Source organism: Canis lupus, chromosome 1 (genome assembly GCF_003254725.2).
Source record: "Canis lupus dingo isolate Sandy chromosome 1, ASM325472v2, whole genome shotgun sequence".
NCBI classification, from domain to species: Eukaryota; Metazoa; Chordata; class Mammalia; order Carnivora; family Canidae; genus Canis; species Canis lupus.
The window spans coordinates 28168908-28190006 of NC_064243.1; the positions used below are offsets into that span (position 1 = coordinate 28168908).

The following is a 21099-nucleotide window of genomic DNA, read 5'->3' on the forward strand; positions in this document are numbered from 1 at the left end:
ATCACCTCCTGTTGGTTTCTCATTCACTAATTTCATTAAAATTTCGTAATTTTTATGATTTCCTTTCCTGTTACCAGAAGAAACCCAAACTTTCCATGTATAATATCTACTGTAGAAAATACTTTTTTTGTCTTAATTCTACCTCTTCCAAATTTCAGTGAGCCTTAGTTCCTGGGTTTATTATTTCGAAAGTTCAATTAAACATATATTGGTCCTTTACTATATGCAATGAATGTGGTACTTCCTTACAAATGTCTTTCCATATATTCATCACAGCACCCTGTAAGTAACTATTATTTCTATATAAAACTAATAAGGATTATTGAGAGGGTCAAGCCCACCTTACTGGGTCTAGTCAAAGATTCTTAGTTCAAGAGTTTGCTTTCTAGACCAGGTGTTTCACAAGTAGCATTAGGATTCAGCAGCATTATTATTAGCAGGAAACATTATAAGCAGCTACTAGGAAGGTAAAACATTCAACAGACATTTATTAGGTGTCCACAAGGTAGGGGACACCATGCTACCCATCTTTTCCCTTCATTCTCCACCCAGATGATTTAGACAAAGAAGAGAGAAATAAAAAGATGAGAAAAAATTGAAGGAAAGGTTAGGTTTTATAAGCATGTGCTGCTGCTTGCTCCTAGAGCAGGAACACAGAAAACTCTGCCTCACCACCGAAGCTAAAAAATCACTGATGCCACTATCACTTTCTCTGTTTGCCCAGGATTTGACACTGTACTCAGAACAGACACTCAATGGACATTTAATATAAAGGTCCTGAACACATTGGGGACCTTCTTTCCCCTTCTTTACTATCTTGCCAGTCATTACATTGTGCTTGTTCATTCTATCTCTCTTGCATTCATCTCTTATTTTTCATTTTTACCACAATTATTCCAAGGTTAGACAGACCCTTTTCACCTCACTACTGACTATAGCTACTATCTTGACAGTTTCTCTCATTCTGATGTATCCTATTTCAAGATCTCCAAAATGCCACTGCCAACATTAACATGTTCTAAAATACGACTATTATCACACTTCTCTCCTACTCAGACTCTCCATTATTTCTCATATCTCACATGAAGTATTAGGCTACCATTAAAGATACTCCATGATGTGGACCCAATCAATCATATCACTTTACCCTCTTATACTACTGAATGTTTGGATAAAGTAAGATTTTGGATAAACTGCTCAGATGTACAATGGCTCAGATGTACAAAATGAACCACTCTAATTTTTGTGGAAATAAGTAAGAGGTTTGCAAAACTGTATCTGCAATGCTTCTCACCACTGCAAAATAAGTTAACCAGAAGGAAAACATTAGTAAAAGCTTAAACACTGCTCAACTTGTGGTAGAAATATACATATATGTATTTCCATCAAAATGTGATTCGGGAAAAAGTTGAGGACTATAAAAAAATCTCATGAATCCATTAAAAAGATCTATTTTTTTTTTTAAATTTTATTTATTTATGATAGTCACACACACACAGAGAGAGAGAGAGAGAGAGGCAGAGACACAGGCAGAGGGAGAAGCAGGCTCCATGCACCGGGAGCCCGACGTGGGATTCGATCCCGGGTCTCCAGGATCGCGCTCTGGGCCAAAGGCAGGCGCCAAACCGCTGTGCCATCTATTTTTTTAATAAAATCCATTTTACTAAGAAAACCCATCAGTGATGAGCACTAGGTGTTATGCAAAGCTGAATTATTGAAAACTACATCTGAAACTAATGATATACTATATATTGAATTTCAAGTAAAAAAAAAGAAAACCCTCTTAGGACATTTACCTCTTAAATTATCAAGAATCTGTTTTTTTTTTTTTTTTATTGCTGTTATGAATTGAACTGTGTCCCTCAAAATTCAAATGTTGAAGCCCTAACTTCAGTACTTCAGAATGCAACAATATTTGGAGATAAAAATCTTTAAAGAGCTATTTTTAGAGTAGGGTCCTAATCTAATAAGACTGCTGTCCTTGTAAGAGGAAGAGACACCGGTGATCTACATGCACAGAGAAAAGACCATAAAGAGGCAGCAAGATGGCAGCTATCTGCCAGTCAAGGACAAAGGCCTCAGAGTAAACCAACCCTGTAAACTTACCCTTGGGACTTCAACCTCCAAAACTATGAAGAAGTAAGCTTATGTTATTTAAGCCACCCAGTCTGTGGTATTCCTTTCTGACAGCTCCAGCTAACGGATAAAACTAACCCAGGTCCCCAAAGAAAGAACCCAAGATAGTGCTTTTATGCACATGATATGTATATTATTAGTTATCAAGTAAGTTAATGGAAAGACAAGATTGTGGTTAAAAACAAAGGTAATTAAAAAAAAAAAGAACCAAAACAAAGGTAATCCGAGAGTTTTAAGTAGCAAGCTAGTTATCCTCAGGACTGTTGGAGCTTTAAAAATAAATAAAGACATCTCTAAATGAATTGAGAATGATCAAGCACTTCACCTGCCCAGGTAGTCGTTTCCACTTCACCACTTCCTTGGAATCTTCTAGTCCAGGTTCGGCATCTACTGAATTGGTCTCGTGGTGTCGTTCACAATACACAGGTTTACCTTTTTCCTCTTGAACAGCAACCACAGAACGGTAAGATGGCTTTATCTAAATGTGTATAGAAGATGAGAAAATGTAAATATCAAGTTAACCCTTTTCTCTTTTCTGGCATATAGGACTTTTCAAATATTGAAACAAACAACATGGAAATGTAACCCAAGAAACATTCTACTTTTATGTACATCATGCTGAATAAGATGAAAGGTGCTTAAATTGCAGTTCTATTACCAAAAAGCCTTAAAAGTTGGATGGAAAAAAGAGAACTCCAATGGTCACATGAAATGGTTTTAATAATTCTACCCCTTTGTTTCTGCTTCTTCACCAATCAATACTTACCAGATGTTATGTCACAGCTCTGATATACTGTGATATCCCTTGCTTTAATATCACAAAACTAATATCATAAAGACCTAAAGTTTTAAAATCTTCCTTTTCTTAAAAAGAGATTTAACTCCATTCAAATTAATACAAACCAACCATCTGGTCACACTTATAATATCACTTACAGGATACTGTCCTGAAATGTCTTACTGCAAGTAACACAAAACAAAAGTTTTGCTGTAGAACCAATTCTTTGCTAAAATCATTCATAGTTTTAAATCTATGGAAAGCAGTAGTAGAAACATTATTTACTGATTATTTGAATAATATTATGAAGAGTGTGCCTGCAAATCATGGTACTGCAAATGCCTTAGTCAAATCTAGCTTGCTGTTTTTGCCAATAAAGTTTTATTGGAACACATCCACACACCTGTTTAGCATCACCTACATAAGTCTATGTAGCTATGTTCTCACTACAAAGGCAAAGCTGAGTAGTTGCAAAAACTGTATGTCCTCCAAAGCCTAAAAAATTAACTACTCTTGAGCTTTACATAAAATATTTGTGAACATCTATTTTACATCATTCTTTTACCTTTATTTTATTTAATTTTTTAAAAAGATTTTATTTTATTTATTCATGAGAGGCGCAGAGAGAGGGAGAGGAGAGAAGCAGAGACACAGGCAGAGGGAGAAGCAGGCTCCATGCAGGGAACCTGACATGGGACTTGATCCCAGGTCTCCAGGATCACAACCCAGGCTGACGGTGGCGCTAAACCGCTGGGCCACTGGGGCTGCCCTTTTACCTTTATTTTTTTTATTTTTATTTTTTCCTTTTACCTTTATTTTTAAATACCAATATTATTTTAAAAAAATTCTCCTAACATTGAAACTTATATTTAGTACTTAAACGTTCATTTAAATATCTTTTATACATCAGGTTTAATATGTAATTCTTTTTTTTTTTTTTTTTTTTTAAATTTATGATAGTTACACAGAGAGAGAGAGAGAGGCAGAGACATAGGCAGAGGGAGAAGCAGGCTCCATGCACTGGGAGCCCGACGTGGGATTCGATCCCGGGTCTCCAGGATCGCGCCCTGGTCCAAAGGCAGGCACTAAACTGCTGCGCCACCCAGGGATCCCTAATATGTAATTCTTGAAAGTACTTTTAGATTCTAGAAATCTATTAAAATAATTTTAGAGACCTTATATTTTTAGAAATGGATAATTCTATCATTTAATTTTAACAAAAGAGAGCATGTATTTCTATGTGCTATTAACTTACACATTCTGGAACTTTCAATCCTCTTACAGTTACGTACAATGTTGATGGATAACGATTTCTTGGATATTTTGACCACCATTCAAAAACTTCAACAACATTTAATTGGAATCGAGGCTTAGTAGGTGGGTAATACAGCTGCAAACGAAGTTTCGAATTGATGTTTACATTTCCATTGGCTCCAAGAAGCTTAAAATAAGAATCCCATTAAAATGTTATTTTCACTGAAAATAAATACATCCAATAAAGCAAGAGTACAAAGTCAAAAAACTCATTTTAAAAAGATAAAGATGGCATGCTGAAATTCCTTAAATATATAAAGCAAAGAACATTGACAATGTTGGTTAAACACAATTCCAGATCATTTTTGAGAAAAGGTAACACAAGTGACTTTTTAAATATTTTCCTGATAGCTGTCTGGCCTGTATAATTCAGGCTGTTGGTAAAGCATTTGTATTATGTGCCAGATGTTACTTGGCACAGAGGTAATCAAGATACCTTTGTTTGGATAACAGTGATAAAGTTAAAATGCACATTATTTGAACACAGAAGCAAATCTTCCATTTGTTTAGTATCAGTATTTTTAATGGTAACTTAAAAAAATTTTTTTGAGACTGTGCATGCATGGGGGAGGGGAGAATGGGAGCATGCACACAAGTGGGGGGCAGGAGGGCATAGGGAATATTAAGCAGGCTCCACATCTAGCACAGAGCCTGACATGGGGCTCAATCTCATGACCCTGAAATCATGACCTGAACTGAAATCAGGGTCTGATGTTTAATCGACTGAGCAACACAGGTGACCCTTTAATGGTACCATTCTAATGTTTTAATTTTTAAAAAGTCAAAATCATTTTCAAGGAGTGATTAGCATAAACTCAAAACATTAATTACATTAAAAAAATTTCAGTCTACTTTCTGAAAAAAGGTTATTCAATAAAAAGCCTATTAAAGCAAGTTATATTTAAACTAAATAAATGGACATGCTTATGAGAAAAATAACAATCTCAACTCAAAATAGGTCCTCTTTCATTAGATTATGACAGTAAGTAGAAAATGCATGTTAAGCCTTTATGTCCTCTACAAATTAGGGGACAGTTGGGTACTTTGGCAGCAGTTCAGGCAGAACACAAAGGTGACAACCTAGGAGAGCAGGGGCTGAGGGCAGGGAATATATTCAGTAGTTGTTACCGACTGATGCAACTTGGAAAGGGAAAGAAAGGAAGATTCAGGAAAGATCCTAAGGCAATGCTGTCCAAAAAACATTCTGTGATGATGAGAACGTTCTATACTCATGGTTCCCAAAACAAGATACACTAGTCACTTATGGTTACTGGGCATGTGAAGTGTGACTAGTGCAACTGTGGAACTCAGGTTTTAGTTATATCTAATTTTAATTAATTAATTTGAAATCAAATAGCCATGTATGATTTGTGGCTACTAAAATGAACAGTGCAACTCCTAAGGCTGTAAATATGGGAGACTGGGCTGATGGCAGTGCTATCAACTGAAGGAGCAGATAGAGAAGGGGTAAAGGGTTTAGGTAGGATGCTCAGAGTGGGGAAGTGTGAGATATTTATAGGTTGTCTAAGTTGAAATATCTGAAATCTAAGGTAGAGGCAAGAAAAGTGGTTTAAGAAAAGTAGAATAAAGCTGAAACCATGAGTACGATTGATATCAAAGAGGTAAGAGGAAGACCATGAAAGAAAGTGAAGGAATGGTAGAGGGAAAATCAGGAAAAGATGATGTCATGAAAATCCAGGTAACAGAGGTTCAGGAGAGTGATGTATTAAACACACACGGGTGTGGATAAAAGAAGATCTAAAAAATGTTCACTTACTAATGTGGCAAATTAAGAGTCACTGATGATTTATCTGGAGACACTTTTATAGCTGAAACAAAATCCAGATTACAGTGTGTTCAGGAATGAGGCATCAATAAACAGAGCTAGCAAAAATATAGCCCATCTCATCCCTAGTCTTCTAGGGAAGGATGTTAAGTCAAATTGGAGGTCATAAGCTGAGAGTTGATGTTATGATATACAGGGATAAAGAACAGTTTCAATAGAGTAATAGAAGCATTCAGCAACTGAATATTTAGCCCTCAAGACTTCCTTCATAAACCCTACTCGTATCTGCCCAGAGTTTATCATGAGGGAGTAATATTTTAAGGAGATATTATTCCCAACTTCTAAATCATACTTTCTACAGGTTTTCATACTCACTGGGCAATCTAGTTTACACGAGTATGATGCTTAGCATGAGTAAATGAGTAAGATCCGGCCAAGATCCTATCATTATGGTTACAATTATATAGTGTAAAAAGATTTTATTATTTTATAACTTAATAGTAATATATGTGCACTAAATGAATTAAGTGTCTCTAGCTGAGAATTATGTCTCAATTATTTGGATAAGGGTCTTTTGGGGTTTATTTGGACCACTACAGTAACTTTACAATTATCTAGGACATTCCTGGAACCAATGGTACAGGTATTAACATGCTTAAATTTTATTTTGATTCATGCTACTTTCTAAAAGATTTTATTTATTTCCTTGAGGGAGAGAAAGCAGGAGTGGAGGGGAGAGGCAGAGGGAGAAGTAGGCTCCCTGCTAAGTGCAGAGCTTGATACAGGACTCGATCCCAGGGTTCTGGGATCCTAACTTGAGGCAAAGATAGCCACTTAACCAACTGAGCCACCCAGGTGCCCTCATGCTACTTTCAAAGATGGATTTTTCCTAGTCACTGTTTCCATACATTGCTATTTCTCTCAATAGACATTCACTGGACACTTTCTGTGTGCTGCTAATATGCTGGGAGCAGGTGATAATCATGGAAGAGAGTTTCAAGAGAGTGAAGCAAAGAGATCTGGTAAAGTAAGGACTAAAATATGTTTAACAGATTTGTCAAAAAGAAGTCACCGGTGCCTTTGAAGAACTTACAACCTAATGAAGGTGGAGGAGGTACACAGAACACTTACCCTTTGGAGGGCCAGAGATGGGAGAATTCCTGACATGCCATTTCTGCCAATGGCATAAAATGGATAAATAAAAATCTATATACACTTAAAGGTAAAAATGTTGTAAGACATTGTTTCCCAAGTGTAGTTTGTAGTTATTACTGCAGTTCTGTGCAAGTCTTAGTATTTTTAAAAGGAACAAAAGTGCTTTCTAGTAAGACCACACAATGGCGTGGTTTTTTGGCTCTTGCTTTTTTTTTTTCTCTAAATCAGTATGAAGGGGATATAAAAAAATTATAACAGGTTACAAAAGGGTGATTTTGGAAGCTACATTGGATGAAGACATTTCTAAGTCCACTCTAGAACTACTTCCTTCCATAGTCACTCTGGCTTCCATTTAGCAGTCAGATTGCACTTTTTTTTTTTTTTTAAAGACTTATTTATTTTTAGAGAGAGAGCAAGAGCACATGCAAGTGAGGTAGGGGCAAAGGGCGAGGGAGAGAGAATCCCAAGCAGGTTCCATGCTCAGCGCAGAGTCTGACATGGGGTGCTGGATCTCACAACATTGAGATCATGACCTGGGCTGAAATCATGGGTCAGGCCCTTAACTGACTGAGCCATCCATATGCCTCAGACTGCATCTCTTCTAAAGTCTCTCTCTAACCTCTCAATATGGATTAAGGGCCTTACCTGGATTTTCATAGCATCTACTCTATAGCACATAATCACGTAAGTAACATGTTTATATAGACACTGAACTGGAGAATAAGAACAACATCTAATTTATCTATGAAAGCTCTGTATTTAGCAGAGTGCCTGCCATTTCCTAGACACTTAATATTATTGAATGGATGGATACACAAATGGAGAAGTTTTATAAATCATACAAAATAGATTAATTTCAAGACTTTTTTTTAATTTCAAGACATTTTAGAAATCATTTATGTCTGAAGTCAGAAATAAAAGATACCAGAAATAAAAGAATTATAAAATTAAAATTTCTCTATTTGTAAAAATCAACTTATCATGTCTTTATACCATCATTTCCTATGAAGTTTTCCACCTTAACCTTCCAGGATACATATGTATACCCTCTCTAATTTATTCTCCACCAAGCAAAGTAATCTTTCTAAAACATTAAGTCAGATTATTCTGCCCTTTTGTTTAAAATCCTATAATGGCTTCCCATTGTTCTTTAGAATTCTATAATGGCTTCAAAGATCTTGTATAATCAAGACCTTGTCCACCCAGCAATCTCTTCAGACATCATTTCCCCACTTAGTCTCTGTCCCCTATCTCAGTGGCCTTTTGGTTATCTTTTTTTTAAATTTTTTTTATTTATTTATGATAGTCACACACACACACAGAGAGAGGCAGAGACATAGGCAGAGGGAGAAGCAGGCTCCATGCACCGGGAGCCCGACGTGGGACTCGATCCCGGGTCTCCAGGATCGCGCCCTGGGCCGAAGGCAGGTGCTAAACCGCTGAGCCACCCAGGGATCCCGCCTTTTGGTTACCTAAGTGTATCTCACTCCTTCCAACATCAGGGTCTTTGAATATGTGGTACCCTCTATTTAGCCACTGCTACCATCTAGCTAATACTCAGGTTCAATGTCCCTTCCTTAGGAAATCTTTCCCTGACCTCCACAAAATATTTACAAAAATTGCAATAAATGATAAATTGTATAATAATGGTTTTATATCTGCTCTGCTTGTGAGAACATGAAGTCTACAAGGCCACGGAGTTTATTTGTTTACTGACTCGAACTACTGCTGGGACACACAAGAATTAAATAAGTATCTTTTAAGTTGAATAAATGATGGCAGGGTTGTCTTGTATCTTTTTAAATACTACACACTCAGAACCAAATAATGTATCTGGCAAACATTAGACACTCATAGAGACTTAAGAATCTGAGTATCACCTTAGCTTGAATTAACGATTATTCACAGCCACAATCTTAGATCATAACTCCTTATATGAAACCAAATCAACTTGGGAAAATGTAGCCAATCAGATTTGAAGATTTTTTTTTTAAGATTTCTCCTATTTATTCATGAGAGACAGAGAGAGAGAGAGGCAGAGACACAGGCAGAGGGAGAAGCAGGCTCCACGCAGGGAGGCCGATGTGAGACTTGGTCCCGGCACTCCAGGATCACGCCCTGAGCCAAAGGCAGACACTCAACTGCCGAGCCACCCAGGCATGCCATGAAAATTATTTTTAAAGAATCCCAAATGGGTGAAAAACGTACCTTGAGAAATGCCCAGGCAATTTTCCGAAAGCCACATTCTTGGTTTTGAATTTCAGAATTATTCCTAATTTCTTCCATGCTTAAGAAATCAAGAATCTGTAAATAAGTATAAAAAATTATTTCACAGAATACTACCTACCTAAAATTTAACATTTTCTAGTAACATATTATTGAAATTAAAAAATAATTTGTAATGTAAAATGTATTTTCTTCATAGAGTTTCTCTTTTATTAATAAATCATTTATTAAGATTTATTTCACATCCAAGACAAAGTATTAATTACCTCAAACATAGTCGAAGCACAAATACATCAGGTTTAGAATTCTTAAGCTTTAATCTTTTATTTTATGTATGAGAGCAGACTTCAAACGATTGTTTTAAAAAACACGTGATCACATCTCTGAGTCCTTCCTTGTATCACCTTCCTGAAGTTGGGGATTTTCTCTTTGGATATATGCTGTCATTAGGTTTCTCAGGAGGATTTCTTTCGTATCTCCATCCTATCTGGATGTTAAAACTCATGGATTTGGAACAAAGCTGCCACAGACACCATCTGTATTCTAGATACTTGTCAGAGACTATAACTTTGAACTAACTGGTGTTTCTCAAAAGCTCAGCTGAGGTAACAAATCTTTATAGATAGCTTTAAAAAATAATACATACTCCATTCATCCCTCTTCTTTATATACTTAAATCTGTCTTCGGACACAATAGATGCTCAGTGAAAAAATACTAACAATACAATAAAAATATGTAACAAAGTAAAAACAACTTGTAATCCAGATCCATAGATGATCAACATTAACATCTGGTTTATACCACATCTAAACCTTTTTCTGTGCTTTCCTAAATATATGTATGTTACTATAAATCCAATGCTAATTTGCAAACTATTTTCATATACTATGTAGTGAATATTTCTTCATGTCAATACACATATAAGTATTTCATCATGTTAATGTCTGCCTAGTATACTTTGGTATTATAAATATCATAAATCTAATAAAAACCACTATTTATATAACCAAACCTTTTCTGATGGAAGAGATTTGTCTCCCTAAAATTTTTCTGTTACAGTATTCAAATAAATATTCCTGCACACGTCTTTGTGTTCATGTAAATTTTCCCTTAGTAAAAATACTTAGAAGTGGAATAATGATTTTAAAGACTTCTTATAGATATCAAGTTGTCCTCAATAAATCCTTAAAAGCTGAAATCAAAAGTAGTTGTGTAGACAATAGATTATATTAAAACTTAAGAAGCAACTGCCACTCTGGAAAACAGTATTAGAAGTTCTAAAAATAGAACTATCCTATGACCCAGCAACTGCACTACTAGGTACTTATCTAAAGGCTACAAAAACAGATTCAAAGGGGCACATGCACCCCAATGTTTATAGCAGCACTATTAATAATAGCCAAATTATGGAAAGAGCCCAATGTCCACTGACTGATGAATGGATAAAGAAGATATGGTATGTGTGTATAAACACACACACACAAACAAGTACAATGGAATATTACTGAGCCATCAAAAAGAATGGAATCTTGCCATGTGCAACATGAATGAACTACAATGTATTATGCTAAGTGAAATAAGTCAGAGAAAGACAAATACCATATGATTTCAGTCACATGTGGAATTTAAGAAACAAAACAGATGAACATAGGGGAAGGGAAGAAAAGATAAAATAAAAACAGAGGGAGGCAAATCAGAAAAGACTCTTAACTACAGGAAACAAACTGTGGGTTGCTGGAGGGGAGGAGGGTGGACTAAGCAAGGCGATGGATGTTAAGCAGGGCAATTGTTGGGGGCGAGCACTGGGTATGTTATATATAAGTGATGAATCACTAAATTATATTCCTAAAAAAAAAAAAACAAAACTCCACCCCCCCCAAAAAAAAACCTTAAGAAGCAACAAAAAAATGTCATATTCCAACAATCTTTCTTAAATTTATGAATATTACTAAAATGAATGTGAACATTATAACCAAATTTCTCTGACAAAGAAAAAGTTCCTTGACAAACAAGTTACATCACTCTTTAAAAAATCACAGCTCTGTATAAATCATACAACATAATCACAGATGTAATGGTGGAATATTCGTATCACAAACATATACAGATCATCTGAAAGTTAAAAGAGCATAAAAACAAGTCATTCCACAAAATCAATCCTTGGCGTTAGTCATGCCCCTGCCTTTCCAATGCTAAAATTCCTCATCTTGCTTAAACTGAGGTTTTCTTCACTTCTCTTTGCTTAGGGAGAGATGTCACAAAGTAGAGAAATGTGTATTTTAGATTCAAACCACCTACAAATTACCTACACTTAAAATTGGAGTAACTTTGGGTAAGTAAATTTTATATTCTGAACCTTGATTTCCTTTGTCATAAAAACATTAGAATAACAACTCGGCTCAAAGGCCATCTATTTCATAAAATTTTCCCTGATTGCTCTGACCCTCCATTCACCCTCCCCTATCTAGGAAGCTCTACTTCATTTTGGTTATATATTACATTATGTTAGTCAAATGATCTGTGTATGTTTACCTTTATTTCTCTCAGTTGTATATAAACTCTAAGGGGGTCTGATACATAAATGAGTTTACATTTTGTAAAATGGGTTAAAAATGGAGGGTTGTATAGCTATAGATTAGATTCATCACTTAAGTTTACAGTCATGGCATTACTATCAGAATTAAATAATACAGAGTGAATTACACGGCTAATTACTCACAATGGTAAATACTCAGCAAATATGCTATTACCTGTATTTCTCAATTATATCTCCATAGCATATTACAAACACTAAATCCTAGAGATTAAGTCCTCACACTATTTTGTTGCATTATTAAACTACTAAAAACAATAGTTTACATTTATGCTATTAAACTATTAACCAAAATCTAGTTTTAATTGGTCTATTCTATTCATACCTCAAAAAACAAGATGACTTTAGGGCTCTCATCAAAATCTCGAAGCAAATAGGGAAAGTTTTCATTAAATATAATTTGTTCTTCCCACTCTGGAAGTCTTGATTTTAACTGTTTAAAATCATATGGCTGGGTCATAATAGGAAGAATGTAATCCACACTCTCTTTTTCATAGTAAGATGAAACAGGCCGTCCACTGTCCAAAAAAAGATACTTTCATTAACACATTTCTTTATGATAATTTTGAGATGAGAAAAAAATATAGTGTTCAAGGTGAAGAAATAATGAATAGTCATGATATATAATGAAAAATTATTTTCGTTGTCCACTGAGAAAATTACAAATTTTAAGATGTAGAAGTGGTAGCATCCTACTATCTTGTATTTATTTACTACTGATTGGTTTCACAGAATTATCTTATTATAGAAATTTAAAGTGAGAGTGCAGCATACAGAGCTAGACTCCTTCATTATCGTAAATGAGTTTGTAATAGTACAGTACACATTGAAAGAAAACGAGCATAATAGAATTGCAAACGCTTTCAACTGTGCCATATTTTTTGTATGCCCTAAGATAACTGAACAACTTAATTTTGATAATCTTCATGTTCCTCATCCCTGTAATTTTTCCAAGCAAATGACTTTTTCAGATTCTAGTATAATCATTTATTTTACTCTGCTTCCTATTTATAAGCTTCAAGCACGTATCAGCTATAGAAATAATATTAGAAAAAATTAAAGATTCACTGTCTTCATCTGAGGCCCAAATAACATTAACTTCAAAAGAAAGATATAAAGCTAGACAATTAAAGCATGTACAGTGCAAACACACAGTGATTTACACTGCAAGTTCAATGCCATAAATTAGTCATTAAGTTTGGCAGAAGCTCTCTCGAACCCCCTCTACTTCAAATGAATCACTAAATTAACAGATGTTCTCTATCTCTCCTATAAAACATACTGATCAGTATCAATGGTTGATGAATACCTATAACCAGTAAATTATTCTCTAACACAAATCCTTAGCTTTATTTCCATTGACTTTCAAGGGCAGAAAAGAGGACTTCTACTGTAGACAGTTTCAATTTCAAGGGTTGGCTGTGCAATTAAAAAAATTACCTATCATCTTTCTTGACATACTGACCAGTATTCTCATCAATCACATGAATTTTTACCATCGGGTGAGAAATCATAAAATCAGACTTAAGTCGATCAGTACGATGAATGTAAACTCCCAGGACAAGATCATCATCAAGCAAACATTTGGGATAAACTGGACTATCTCGGCTTGTTACTTCATGAACACCATCACCATCAGTGTCTTCATTATTATCAGAAACTAAGTGCATGGAAGAAAAAGAACACTGTAATTAACTGTTGCCACAACAATAAATTCAACAGTATATACTGAATTTACACACAATCTAATCTTAAAATCCATGACTATTTATCTTTAACAAAGCAACTTCAAAGGAAAAGAAAGCAAAAGCCAGACATTAGCAGACTGCACTCTAAGAATAAAATATCATTTATTAATGCACTGAAATAGGGTGACGAATCTTTTTTTTCCCTAACAAGGACCAAGAATACAAAAAAAGAAGACAATGAGAACCAAAAAACAAAAAAGTGATTTTTATCTAAGGATTTCCTGTGGAATATGCATCACTCAATTAATTTATAACTGTAATTTCTACTTCTCCGTAGGATGTAATAGCATGTGGCAGATCAATGCTTTTTGTAACAACTTGAGAAAGCCAAATGAATTACAAAAACCTATTTTTAAAGGCATCAGGCCAATACAGAGACAATGTACAGCAGACAGACTAAAATTCCCAAGAGGGAGAATCATTCAGTGGTAAGCTGATGGACTGGCAGCTGTTTTAGTCTTTGGGGGCATTTGCTGATTCAGGGTGTGGGCTGAGGATCAGGGTTTGGCCTCTACAAAGGTCACCACTGGGAGGAAGGGTACCCGCAAACTTTTAGTGGTTGATGGGGCAGCAGCAGTCAAATCGGAGATTGAGGAGCTTCAAACATGTAACTGATATTCCCCCACAAAACTGAATTCTGGGGGTTATTCTGTATGTTAGTAAATTGAACACCAATAAAAAATAAATTAAAAAAAAAAAACAAACGGAATTCTGAGGCTATGTGAGAGGCTAGGAGGTAGTGAAATCTCCCAGGCTTGTGACACTAGGAAACGATGACCCACCAGGGGGAGGGGCCTAAAACAAAACAGGCAAAATAAAGCCTCAGAGGGCATGGTCAATCTCCACCTATAGCTACTTTTATCTGGGGTCACTTACCAATTCTGGGCACCACTAGAGGTTGAGAATACAGGCATGGCCCCAGCAGAGGGCCCCTACTAGAGAACAAAGAAGTCAGCAGAGATTTTGGTGTTCACATGGAGCTGAAGTGACAACACTGGAGACCTCAGGGCCCTCAAATACATAGCCAGTCTCCCCTTCAAGATATTTGCCAAATTTGGAGGAGGGCTAAAGGACCAGGCTGAAAAAATTCAGAAGGGCAAAACTGAATCTCCCACAGTCTTTTAGGCTAAGGAGACAAAAATACTTGATAGAGTCTCAGCTCAAAACTCCTGGAAGGCCACAACCTACAAATGGGGCAAATCAAAGATAAAGTCTTCATTAAAATTATAATCCCGCCCTGACATAGCTCAATTCCTGATGGATTAAAATCAGCTTTCCATCTTATCTGCCTAAGAGAATAAAGAGGAAACCTCCTCTAGTAGAAGATAAAATCATCTGGAGCCTCTAGCACACACAATATCCAGCATATAATAAAAAGTTACTAGACATAAAAGAGGCAAGACTTACAACCAGGAGAAAAGTCAGAAAATAGAATCTGACAAATAGAAGCTGACCCCCCAGATGATTCAGACTGGAGTTAGCATACAAAGACTTTAAATAACTATGATTATTAATATGTTCAAGAAAAAAAGGAAAAGATGTATCAAAATGGAAACTCTACAGAGAAGGAATCCATTGAAACAAACAAACAAACACCCAACAGGTATTCTGGGAATGAAAAATACAGGATCTGAGAGGTGCCTAGGTGACTCAGTCAGCTGAGCATCTGATTTTTTATCTCAGCTCAGGTCTGATCTCAGGGTTGTGAGTTCAAGCCCTGTGCCTGGAGGGCTACTTAAAAAAAAAGCGCTGTGCCTGGAGCCTACTTAAAAAAAAAAATAGCATCTGAAATTAATAACTCAATATATAGAGGTGTTTAACAGCATACTGGACACAAGGACAGACATGATTAGTGAAGTAGAAAAAAGATCAGTATCAATATCCAAACTGAAGCATAATGGAAAAAAATTTAAAAAGAATATAGGGAAAAAACATAAGAAACATGCAGTCACAGGTAAAAGAACATATGTGAATTCATAATCTAGAAAAAGAGAAAGGAATAATAAAGAAGCCACAATCTAAAAAGTAATGGCCAAGAATTTTCCACAACTGATAAATGATATCAACCAGTAAACTCTAAGCAGGGTAAATTCTAACAAAGCTATATTTAAGCATAATGTGATAAAACACGGTCATCAAAAGCAAAAAGAAAATCTAAAGATAAGTCAGAGGAAAAAAAGTCACAATCCCATTAATGAAACATAACTGCTGGACACAGAAATATGATGGTAGCCAGAAGACAGCTGTATGACTTCTCCAAAGTACTAAACAAAACCAACCTGTAGCCTAAAATTCTATGCTAGCAAATAGGGTTCAAAGGTGAAAGTAAAGACATTTTAACACAGTAAAATCTGAGGGAATTAGCAGGCCCATACTAGGAGAAATACTAAACTGAACTCTTCAAACAGATATAAAAAAGAAAAATGTAAATTCATTAACAAAACAATAAATTTGGGGGTGAATATAAATTAATATCAGCTGGAGCACCTGGGTGCCTCAGTGCCTGAGCATCTGCCTTTGGCTCAGGGGGTGATTCCGGGGTCCTGGGATCAAGTCCCACATCAGGCTCCTCACAGGGAACCTGCTTCTCCCTCTGCCTCTCTTATGAATAAATAAAATCTTTAAAAATATTAATATCAGCTGTACAAAATAGTCACTATAATAGCTGTGAAGTTTAAAATACATGCAGTACTAAAATGCCTGACAAGAAACATGAGGCAGGAGAAAGATGCAGGAAATGCACCTGACAAAATACGGATGGAATTAAACTATTCTAATGTTCTGGCAGTGTTGGGAAAGTATGTTTTGCTAGGAAATTAATTTGTATTAGACCATAATAAATCAAGAATAAACTTAATGTACTTGAGGATAACAATTAAAAAACTGTAAAAGAATGTATAATTAACAAGTTAATATAAAAAGAAAAAATTTTAAATAACATGATAAAAGAAGACAAGAAGAAAAAGGAATATAAGACAGGAGAATCATACACAAAACAGTGAGATAATAAATATAAGAACACAGAAAGATTGCAAATAAGATTTGCTTTTCACATTTACTGAGGGTCTGCCCCCAAGGAGCTCACAGGCTGGGGGCTGAGATGCCCCCACCCCCGCCATGTTCTAGGGTAGGGAAAGAAAAGAGGTGAAGGCAAAAAAGGTAGGAAATGCAGAGACACTGTGTTCCAAACAAATGGGATGCAAAGTAGGCACAGGCAAGAAGGCTGGGGGGTAGGATGGGTGAGAAATGGAGTAATGGCAAGCTCTATCCAAACCTGAAGACATGAGGGCTACCCCTCCTCCACCAAGTTGGCACTAGCTGGCAATGTGTTGTGGGTAATGACAAAGAAATGAGGATAGGAAAAACTGTACTATGCAAACTCAAACTGCAAGTAGAGTTTGAGGAAAATAAATTATTAGAGATAAAAAAGAACACTGTATAATGATTGCTTTTATACACTGAATACTTGTGTCCCGTAAGATTCATATTCAAATCCTAACTTCCAGTGTTATCGATAGTACTAAGAGGTAGGGCCTTTGGGAGGTGATCAGGTCATGAGGGTAGAGCCCTCATGAATGGGATTAGTGTCTTTATAAAAGGGAGCCCAAAGAGCTACTCTGAGGTTATAATGAAAGACATCAGTCTACAACCAGGAAGTAGGTCCTCACCCGACACCAAATCTAAGCGTGCCTTGATCTTGGACTTTTCGGGGTCCAGAACTGTGCAAATAACTATTTATTGTTTAAGCCATCCAGTCTATGATATTTTGTGATAGCAGCCTAAATGATTAATAAGACAACTTGGAAGAGTCAATTTAATAGGAAGATATAACAATCCAACACATGAGTTTATTCAGTAACATAATTTCAAAATATGTATTTTAAAAAATCTAACGGAAATAAAAAGAAACAGAAAAACCCAAAATCACAGTGCAAATCTGAATACTTGTCTCAACAAATGGATAGAGTAAGTAGGCCAAAAAACTCAGGATGATGAGATGGACACAATAAACTTGATCTGATGAACACAGGACACTGCACCCAATGACATCAGAATTCACATTCTTTTCACGTGCACATGGAGTATTTATCAAATTGACCATAAACTGATCATAAAGAAAACCTCAATAAATTCAGAGATTGAAATCATGCACAGTATGTTCTCTGACAACAATAGCAGATAGAAACAAAAACAAAATGGTAACTAGAGAATGACCTCCTGGCTGAGACGAAACAATATACTTCTAAAAATGGGTGATCAAAGGACAAATTGAAACAGAAATTCGAAAATGTTTTTATTGAATGATAGGATATATTAAATGTGGGATGCAGCTAATGTACTTAGATGAGAAGTTCAAGTCTTAAATATGTATAAAGACTGAAATCTTATAAAATCTATCTTGCAAAGCTAGAAACAGCAAATTAAAGAAAACAAAATGAAGAAACCAATATAAATAAAATATTCAAATTAGTACACAAATGTACAAAAGATAAAATCAAAGCCAATGGCTGATTCTTTGGAAACTGAAAATCCTGAGACTGGTCAAGAAATTGAGAAAAAACAAATTATCAATATAAGAGACATGCTTTCAAGATACTATAGACAAACAAAATTTGAAAGTGCAGATTAAATGATCAAATTCCTCAAGAAATACAGTCTCTCAAGGCTGACAGAAGATACAGAAAATATGAAGAATGATATTTATTATAGAAACTAAATCTTATTTAAAATTCTTCCCACAAAGAAATCTTGGCCTAAAAGGTTTCATTAGTAAATTCTTTCAAACATTTATGGAAGAAATAACACCAGTTTATACAAATGTTTCCACAGAACTGAGAATGATGAAAAATTTCCCAATTGTTTTTAAGATTATCAAAAAACCTTGATATCAAAAACTCTGGGTATTTCAAGAAAGAAAAAGTACAAATCATTCTCTCTCATGACCCCAGATAAAAAATCCTAAACAAAGTATCAGCAAATCAAATCCAGTAACAGATTAAAAATATATATATATATATATATATATATATATATATATATATATTTAGAGAGAGAGAGAGAGAGAGAGAATACATCATAATCAAGCAGCTGGTCCCTCTAATCGCTGCCAGGAACACAAAGATAGCTTAATATTCAAATAGAAACATTTGAATATTAAGAACTACATTAATAGAAAAAAATGGTGAAAATTTAAATAACCAAGTTGAAAGATACAAAAAAAGCACGTAGTAAAATTCAGTATCTCTTCATGATTTTAAAAAACCATTAGCCAATTAGAATACAAAGTAACTCATAAACTGATAAAGATATTTACAGAAAAGCCCACAGCAAACATTACACTATGCAGTGAATTAATGGAAGCTTTTCCCCAAGGTATTTAACACTATAATGGAAGTACTAGCCAGTGTTTTGAGGAAAGAAAAGATATAAGGACTAAAAAAAGGCACAATGAAACAATCATTATTAACAGATGATATGACGGTGTATGTAAAAATTCAAAACAATGAGCTCTTAGAAGTAATAAATAAATTTAGCCAGAACACTGGATACAATGTTAATTTTTTAAAAATCAATTCCATTTCTCTTTGCATATATTTTTATGCATGTATGCAAACATACCTATCAGCAACAAACAAAATAAAAATTTAAAAAACAATGCCACTTATGACAGCTTTAAGAAACATCAAATACCTAGGAATAAATCTAAGGACAGATTCATCTGAAACTTGAAATATTACCAAGATAAACTGGAGATGTAAATAAATGGAGGTGCATACCAATTTCATGGATGGCAAGAATTCATACTTTGTAAAGATATCAAGTCTATCTAGATATTTGTTGAATTGTGAATCTCTTCTGATTCACCTAATCTGAATCAAAATAATTGTGGGGGTTGAGGAAGGAAGAGGGAGAAATGAGAAGCTGCTTTTAAAATTCATATGGAAATGCAGAGGGCAAAGGATAGCCCAGATAATGCTAAGAAGAAAAAACTGTTGGAGTACATACATAACTGAATAGTGAGATCTATCATAAACTATAGTAATTAAATAATAGTTGTGTTGATACGAACAGTCTAATGTAACAGAATAGAAACTGATCCATTCCCATAGTCATGTTACTTCTGATAATAGTGACACTGCCATACCGCGGAAAAATAGATGCTCTCTTGTGTAGATGGTATTAGATCAATTACACATTCACAGCAGAAAAAAAAGGGTTTTAACTACTACCTCTCTCTCATCATACACAGGGATCAACTGCAGATGAACTGCAGAGCTAATTGTGAAATGCAAAACAAAAAACTTAGAAATAATACATACAAAAACATCTTCATGACTTGGGAAAGATTTCTTACATCACAGAAAACACTTGGCATCAAAGGAAAAAATGGATAAATAGGGCTATTATCAAATTTTAGAATTCTGCTTTTCAAAAGAATTCAGTAATAGTAAAACCCAGAGTGGGAAAATGTCTGCAATATATATCTATATGTATTCGTATCTGAGAAAAGACTGATGTCAAGCTATATAAAACATTCTCATAAATTATAAAAGACAATTCTATTTCTTAAAAATACACACAGAAGACAAATTTACAAATAAATCCAAGCAGACAGTAAACATGAAGAAAATGCTCACATTGGAAGCCCTCAAACACTGCTAATAAAATTAACTGGTACACCAACTCCATAAAATGGGAAGAATTTATTAAAGTGAAAAATACTCATAATCTCTGACAGCGACTCTCTCCTAAGAAGATGCCCAACAAAATAAATATATTAGAAAGCAGTTAGGAATACTTTCAAAGTTTTGTTTTTTTTTTTTTTTTGATGCTAGATTTAAGGAATCACAGCCATGTTCCCAAGTAGCATTTTCCAAGCTGTGTCCCACCTGTTAGTAGTTCTAAAAGACACAAGAATTTCACAAAGGATTCTATGCTAAAAAAATAGATATCCAACAAAAATGTATATATATGCTCACTAAAAGACATAACTAGAATATACTAGCTTTATCTGTAATCATCTAAAACTACAAACAGCTTAAATGTCCATCAGTACAATCAGTGAATTATTGCAGTATATTCACACAATGGATACCTAATACAGTGCAAAAGCAGAACTGATAATTAGCTCAACTACATACAACACAGTATAAAAATCTCACAGAAACAATTTTGAGTGAAAGAAGCCAGGTGCAAACAGCACAGTATTTCTGCTTCTATTTACATTAAAGTAGAAAACCAGGCAAAAATAAGCTGTGTTAGACGTCGAGATAATGTTTACTCCCAAAGAGCAATGAATGTGAAGGGGATTGAAGGGGTTTTTGTTCATGATGTTGTTTCTGGATTCGGATGACAATTTCA

The 21099-nt window shown here is 35.0% G+C and overlaps 1 protein-coding gene across 1 annotated transcript in view; it reads right to left on the bottom strand.

Moving 5' to 3' along the window:
• The window catches only part of AHI1 (Abelson helper integration site 1), a 200017-nt gene that overhangs the window by 159028 nt on the left and 19890 nt on the right, over window positions 1–21099 (bottom strand). Inside the window, 5 exon segments of the mRNA XM_025422343.3 lie at window positions 2462–2614; window positions 4170–4355; window positions 9378–9473; window positions 12315–12507; window positions 13430–13649. Of these exon segments, the coding sequence (XP_025278128.3) occupies window positions 2462–2614; window positions 4170–4355; window positions 9378–9473; window positions 12315–12507; window positions 13430–13649 (848 nt within the window).